At 35.6% G+C, this 8,399-nt stretch overlaps 1 protein-coding gene across 1 annotated transcript; it reads right to left on the bottom strand.

Annotated features, from left to right (window-relative positions):
- Window positions 1–1,642: 1,642 nt before the first annotated feature.
- LOC123318339 lies at window positions 1,643–4,087 on the bottom strand. The gene has a single exon (XM_044904949.1). It carries the CDS (start codon window positions 4,085–4,087, stop codon window positions 1,643–1,645), a length of 2,445 nt encoding a protein of 814 aa, XP_044760884.1.
- Between the last annotated feature and the right edge of the window lie 4,312 nt (window positions 4,088–8,399).

An 8,399-nucleotide genomic window follows, 5' to 3' on the forward strand; every position in this document is an offset into this window, starting at 1 on the left:
TAAAAGGCTATGTTATATCTTAGAGAAAGAAAAGTTACTAATAAAGTATCAAAGCGGCTTTCGTAAAAATAGGTCAACAATGGACAACCTAGTTCAATTACATACAGAAATTCTAGACGCTTATGCTAATGAGCAAGAATTAATTGCAGTGTTTTTCGACATTTCTAAAGCATATGACACTACATGGAGGCACCGCCTACTGCAAAAATTAAAGGAGAAAAACATAGACGGAAATATCTTACACTATATACAAAACTTCATAAGCAAAAGATCCTTTAGAGTCAAACTGGGCAACTACAAATCTGGATCGTATATTTTACAAAATGGACTTCCTCAAGGTTCGGTGATCAGCACTACTCTATTCCTTGTAGCCATAAATAATGTTGTCTCCCCAATAACACCACCTATAATACCGTCACTTTATGCCGACGACATTGTTATAATGTGCCGTGGTAGAAACTCTGAAACAACTGAAAATATACTACAGGCCTGTATTAAAAGAATCGAAGAATGGTCAAATACATCCGGTTTCAGCTTTTCAAAGACAAAAACTAAAGTGATGAAATTCACAAGAAAGCGTTTCAAACCATGTCTTTTGAAACTCTCGAACACCCCTCTAGAAAATGTCAAATCTCACACATTCCTCGGAATCACTTTTGATACAAAACTCAATTGGCAAGAACACCTTAAAGAGCTCAAAGCTAGTGGTATCCGAAGACTGCATATAATGAAAGTATTATCTAGCAACCACTGGGGAGCAGATGAGAAAACTCTTCTAACAATTTATAGAACGTTAATTCGGTCTAAGCTGGATTATGGATCGATCTTATATTCTACGGCTAGTAAAACCTCCTTAAAAAAGCTAGACGTCATACAGATCACCGCACTTCGGTTAGCATTAGGTGCACATATTACCAGCCCAGCAGATAGCCTATGTAAAGAAACCAACGAGATACCCTTATCATTACGCCGACAAATGTTGCAGTTAACATACTCTGCAAGAATTTCTGGTAATACCCAGAATCCAAGCCAAAATCAAATTATCACCCAGAAATATAAGCAATTATACCAAAACAATGAGCACTTTAAACCCCCTTTATATTACCTGGTGAACAACTCATTGACCTCCGATTTCCCCCCGACAATTATAGATGAAGAACCAACTCATCCACCTTGGATCAGTAAGAAACTCAGCATCAACCTTCATCTCACTAAGTACAGAAAAACTGAAACCCAACGAGAAATTCTTCAACAACACTTCAGAGGAATAGTTTCATATTATAAAAACAGCCAAATAATTTACACGGATACAGCTAAGTCGACGGAAGGAGTTGGATGCGCTTATCTCTTCAATACAACATTCCAAATGTATAAACTCCCAGAAGATTGTTCCATCTTCACGGCCGAACTTATTGCAATACAGAAAGCCATTGAATATGCGGTCTCTCAAAGCTTTCGAAACCTACTTGTTTGCTCCGATTCTTTGAGTTCAATTCAGGCTATTATGAATATGTACTCCAAAAACCCAATCGTCAAAAACATCTCAGACTTAATGAATCAAAACCAGTCACCATCAAAAATAACTCTGATGTGGCATGTCTATAAATTTTTATTTTTCCGTTTTTATCATACCAAAGAAACTTTAGAAAGTTTCTTGTAATCCAATCTGAAGAAATGCCTTTCTTATATCAGCTGTGATTCCTATCTTATCCAAGCGGAAACGTAGAATCATAGATGGAATTAATTCAATGAGGTTGATTCCTTTCTCAAGGCACTGATTCAAAGATGGTTGATTCTTTGCTCCTGACGAAGCATCAAAAACTGGACGTACAGGTGTTGTGGTACTACTGGGCTTATATACTGGATGATGAGGTAAAAAATGACCAGACTGAGATGATGTTTCAAGAGGTTCATTTTCTGACGAACATTCTATAACTCCTTCAGCTAACCAATTGTCGAAGACGCTATCGTAGACGTTGTAGAAATTATCCTTTTTCAACTTTTTCACAGTGTGGAGGAGTCTTTTATAGGATAAATCGAAATTGGACGATAAAGGGGGATGACCTTCAATCCAAGGCATACACACTTCATATCGCCTGTCATCTCTTCGTTTAACTGTTGTTAGAAAATGTTCCATAACAAGTTTTTCTTGTTCCCGTTGTGATTCAGATCTTTCAGGAGCTTGAATACCAAGGACATCTAGATTCCATAAGTCACATATGGCCACATTTTTCGAAAACATTGAAGTTACTAGAAGGGATGTCTTAGATGAGTATTCTGATTTCAGTTTTCCCATGAGTGTCCAACCTAGTAATGTATGAACCGCTACAAGTCCACAATCCAAATCTTGTTTACGTCCGGAAAAAAGTTTTCCGGCTATGTCGGCACCAACCAAAACATCAATTGGCCCATCTGTAGTATCAGTAATTTCTACTCCCATTTGTTTCAGTTCATCCAGCCAAGGTCCCCTTTTCACTGAGCTTACGTGGTTGCAAATCAATGGTTGATCCAAAACTTCGAAGTTGCAACAGTAGTCTTCAGTAAGACTATGTAGAGAAATTCTGAAGCATCTATGACTCACAGATTCAGTTTGGGTTCCTCCAAAAAGTGAATGTACTAGCTGTTCTTCTCGAACTGGAGGGTACCCCATCTCTTCGGCAATTTTTCTTGTAATATATGACTTGTGGGATCCAGTATCGATCAAGAGTCTTACTCGGCGACATTCTTTGTCCCCCCTCAGTTCTACTATTATGGTTTGCAAAAAAATTTCGGGAAAAGTGTGGTTGGACAGACTGTGTTCATCAATTTTTAAGTTTGGCTGTTTAAAATTCCTATCATTAGGACTCGATGATGACTCGACATCGTTTTTGGGACACATAATAACACAATATCTACCTTGACATCTATGGCATTGTTCTCGAGAGCGGGATCTTCGAGCTATATGACCAAATTTGGTGCATAGGTGGCAACAAGCATTTTCTGACAATTTCTGTTTCCCTTCTGCAAAACTGAGTTTCAACACTTCCTTACATTGATCAGTTGAATGTGAATTTTTGCAAAACACACATCGTGGAACTCCTTTGTTGTACAATTCAGAAGCAGTGGGTACATTTGAACTAGTACGTATGCTCCTATCTTCAGGCTTTTGTCTGTCTTTGAAACTGGACACCGCGAGATGAATTCTGTCTTCGTTCATCACTTCTTCTCTGAGAAAATTCATGAGAGCATCAAGACGCTTCTTCAAACTGCACTCTGATGAATAGAACTGACTTCTATGCCATGCTCGTATTAAATCTTCTCCTAGGGATGATTCAACCAAAGGGTATAGCATCGCAGAGCAGGTATCTGATTTTACACCCAGACTTTCTAATGCTCTCAATTGTGATTCAATTTTGTCAAAAAATGTTGATAGTTTATTTTTGGTATTCAGATTCATCAAAACTAGCTTGAGAAGTTCTCGGACATAAACTTCTATTAACAAATCTTCTCTTCCAAATCTTTGTTTCAAACTATCCACTGCTTTTACATAGTTACCTTTAGAAGCAGGGTAACTTTCCACAATTTGTCTAGCTCGAGAGCCTGGTGTGGTAGCTTGAACTAAATATTGTAGTTTATCCTCCTCTTCTATATCAGAATCTTCATCAATTCTGCTGAATTGATTCCAAAATCCAAGCCAATCTTTCGTTTCACCACCAAACTGTCTGAATTGAAGTTTCGGAATCTTCAATTTGCTTCTGGATTCTGATTTCTTGGAGACACTGCCTTGACATATTAACTTATCGAAACTACATTTTATCTTGTGATATTGAGAACTCATCGTATTCATCAATTCCACTGCATTCATATTCGCTTCTTCTTCTCCTGCATCCAACATTAGATCAATCATGAGTTGACTCAGTTCAGATACTTGAAGCATTATTTCATCCAAGACTTTGATGCTACTCTGTATTTCTAGGATATCGCATTTTTCTTTGGAGAAATCTTCTTTCAACTTATCATAGATCCTCATAAAAGCTGTTCTTTGTAGAGCTAAGGCTTTCTTGGTTTTTTCCATACCTGTAATAGAGGGTCCTGTCACGGTCGCCATATGTTGGAACTGATGTTTCCTCAGTCTGTAGTTCCCTAGCTATCAGATATGGCTGTACCTTTTTGAATTGAGGGCCAAATCTACTTCTTATATCAACAACTTTTATTTCAATATATGTATTTGACAACTATGACAAGTTCTACTCAAAATATCATTACACATCCTGACAACTCGACGATCAATATATATTCGAAAAACAAAGTACGGGGATTCTTAATTCCAACACGTACACCCTCAGAATTCCACGTAAACTACAGAAAATAGTTGAAACTTTTTCAAGACAAGAATGATGAAATTTTCCATATGGTTCCAAATCCGAAATCTATCAACAGATAGTTGATAGTTCGATTCAGACCGTAGAACTTGTTGATTTTCATATAAGCGGGTGATATGCGTCTGAATTAATTCTTATTATTGTATTCATGCCTTACTGATATAGGCGTTATCTCTTTCACAATTTATCAATTAACGAATTTGGAAGGTGACTGAATTAAGCTACTTAATTCGGATTCCAATTCAGCCTACTGTTCTACATGAAGAATTTTCTCCATGAAAACTTTTTCACTAAATTAGTTCAGCAGCATATTCCATAAAAATTGGAGGGCTTCAGGCGATACAGAGAATAAAACTGCTTAAGAACCTTACTGGATAAAGACCTGTAAAATTTCTTTATCTCCAGTCTATTTTTAACTGCCTTCCAATTTATTCCAAATTTTGTGGGTATTTTATCCAAAAGTGGAAATACATAATGGTGAATGGATAATGAAAAATAATTACCTATTATTTTCGTTCGGAGACATGTTACAACATTTTGAAGAACCAATGAAAAGACCCATATAGAATTTTCTCATTCCGCGCTGATTTTAGACTTCCTAAATTCATTTTCTCTAGGTAAGGTTAGGTTAGGAGACATGTTACCACATTTTAAAGAACCAGTTAAAAGACCGATCTAGAAATTTTCTCATTCCGCGCTGATTTTAGCCTTCTAAATTCATCTTCTCTAGGTTCTTATCCTTTAGTACAAAATATATTTCTGCTTTTAGCCGATTCCTAGAAACTGCTCATTGCGAGGATTTAATTGCAACCCTCTTAACAATTTCAAAACATAGCCGCGACAGTCACCAATGAAACATTTGTTTAGCATAGACAAATATCCACAATTTAAAGAATGGGTTGTACTTTAAAAAAAATCAGATGTATAAAAATGTTTACTTGCTACAAATCAAAAACAGACTTCGTATGATTTAAAACAAAGTAGTTGTTCAAAATCGGGAGTGTTATGATTTTGTAAAAAAGAGGAGTTGACTTTATTACCAGATAATTGAGTTCGAAAATATTGTAAAAACATTTAACGTATATTGTTCACAATCATAAAATTAATAAGTCACCTGCATGAAGCTAATACATTAATAAAAGCACATATTAATAATATCTATATACTCAGAGAGACATGTATCGCAGGTCGCTTTGCTTGAGTCAGTTTCCTTCTTTCAATCATTAATTCCGAAGGAAACTGTTTATCGTTATAAGTTTCCTTCAATGAAAAATGTGTCGATGATACAGATGTCTCTGTGAATAGTCATTGTTGCGGCATATGTTTAAAAATCTAACATATTTTCAGTTGAAGATTGGTTCTCAGAGAATTTCTCCGATTGTTGGTTATTTCGAGTTTATTTTAATCGATTATTGGATACGCTGAGCGGATGTATATTCTGAGAATTGGTTGCATTATTATTAATTATTCATACTTGTACCTATCTCTTCGAAGTAGAATAATTTCTTCATTGGATTTGGCAACACAAGATCTTCTTATCAATAAGCCCGCACAACACTACAGGGTTTTCCTTTCTGTGCTGTATTACATCTTCATCGACTTATTGTATTCACCAGCTATAAATTAGTACAGTACCTGTTCCTAATTCGTCGACATGAGGTCATCGAGGTTATAGTAGTGAGGAAATTTGTGGAAGCCATCATTTACTATCCTTTTGTGGATCGATTCAGCTGTTCCCGAACGAAGAACTCAGTACCAAATCTTGAGCTTATTGAGCCGCAGAAAGGTCAGATCACTCCATTTATAAATTTCTTACGAAAGCATCAATTCGAATAACATTAAAGAAAACTGTCAATATTTTTTTTATTGTATGCATAACAACTATCAGCGAATTATTATCTTGTCGCATTTGATATCTAATTGTAGATTTGTTGGTGAACTAAACGCTGGCGTGCGCACTTCAGTGTACAGGGCCTACCAGAAAAATTATATCGATACTGGATTCATTCAGATTAAATACACCAGATATTTGTAACTTTTGTTTCGTGATTTCTTATGCCTAATATCTAATTGTGAGAGTGATAACATTTCTATTTAAATCACGTGGCGTCCAATATACAAAAAGAGCTAGCTGGTGCTGACCTCTCCCTAATAAAAAAATAACTGGTGATACATGATCAAACCAAAAACACAGTTAATAAAGAGTAGTTCAAATGACAAGTCACTTAATGCCTGACAGGGCAATAAATGAAAATTGATTGAGAGGGCCTCTTTATTCCATTAGAAAAACGGAAGGTTATAATAATAAATTTTCATTTGAAGGCTGAGTAGAAATAATGAGATAGGCCAAGTGGTGCAAACTGAATTTCATATGTCTGGTCATCAATTAGAGATCAATACATTAAATGAAAGTCGGGCAATAATTATTATTTAAATATGAGCAGAGCAAGAATTTTAGAAGATAACAATACAAACAACGTTGGTCTTGAAGAATGAAAAAATTCACCAAAGAATACAATATTTATAGATACGGGCTGCTTACAAGTAAGCATGATCAGAACATCCGTCAGAAGATATAATTGATGAATTAGGAGAGGTACAAAATGAGAGTACTAATGAGGGAAACCACTAATCGTTGGTTTCGAGAAGAGCAAAAGGCTGGAGAACTAACATGTATATCGAGCGCGATGAATGAATATATGAGAATATATCAATGAGAGTGTTAAGTATAATGAGTAGATCTTACAAATTGAGAGTGTACACGATTACCAGAGCAGACCTTCCAAGGATTGTGAAATGTTCAAAGCAACCGAAAGTCACAAATATAATTTTAAAAAATACGTTTTCCTTGTAAGGGTCCAGTCGAATATTCAGAAGGTTGACAAGCGTTTCTGAACTCGTCCATTAATTGTTGAAATTCATGAATATTAATCAAAAATAAGATGTCTAAAACACTGCCCTTCTTTATCATTTTTCGAAAGCGTCAACATTTTTCCAAATCGTGGATACGGGATTAGTTTCGAGGCGGCGCCACCATGTCATTTAATTCGATCTATTTATCGTTCAAAGAAAGTCCAATGATACTCTCTCGTTTTATTTTGTTCTGCGTTGATATCATTGTCTTAGTTAGAGAAAGGTCTGAGCAATACCCGCATGAAAGTGTATGCTCTGTAGAACGAGAAGAATCTATGATGCGGCCAATGCGTACTTCTCTTCTCTATGGACACAGACGTGAGTGTGGACCAATAAAAATTCTAGAAAAAAACAACAACTGGCCGCATATTCGGTAGTGTCTTTCGCATTTCTCTGCCATTTTTACTGTAGAGCCGAATAGGGAATGGTCGGTCCATTCTTTATGTCTATAGTTGATATCAATCACAGATAAGAGTCATCTCGATCTTTCAACGCCATAAAAAAAAATGAACTGGACTATTTTCTCAGCTGCTAAAAATAAATAAATATTTCCGATATACACTTTAATTTTCGTTGTAAAAACACAACTGCAGATATTTCAACAATGTCGAAAGAGTAGGTACTATTCTTCAACACTGATATCTGTGAGGGGAATTCAATGGGATATCAATAAAACATATAAGTTGATTGATATCCAAAAACGAAACGGAGTTCACACTTCACTCGTGTTTTTCAATATATGCTCACAATTCACATTAGGCACGTATTTCGAATACAGGGACTTATGGAAACATTTGATTTCCATTTTTGTTTGTATTTTGAACAGAATGAAAATCGAAATTTAAATGGCTTTTCTAGAATATTTTACGAAAATTTTGTTATTCCTACACCTACAATAGTTTTTAACATAGATTTCATCAAGTCTATAAAAAATGGAGTTCTGATTTGAAAAATTGAGTTTTCACGTTTTCGAAATTGCAGACTTTGGCAACGATTTTTTATGTCCTTATTCGTCACGTTAGCTCAAAAAAGGCAATTTTTGGATGGAAAACCTGAACTTGTTCAGGTTTAAGTAGAGCTCAATTTTCAGATTTGTTTTCGTTCACAAAACAACTTCATGGTACA

Source organism: Coccinella septempunctata, chromosome 8 (assembly GCF_907165205.1).
Source record: "Coccinella septempunctata chromosome 8, icCocSept1.1, whole genome shotgun sequence".
Classification (NCBI taxonomy): Eukaryota; Metazoa; Arthropoda; class Insecta; order Coleoptera; family Coccinellidae; genus Coccinella; species Coccinella septempunctata.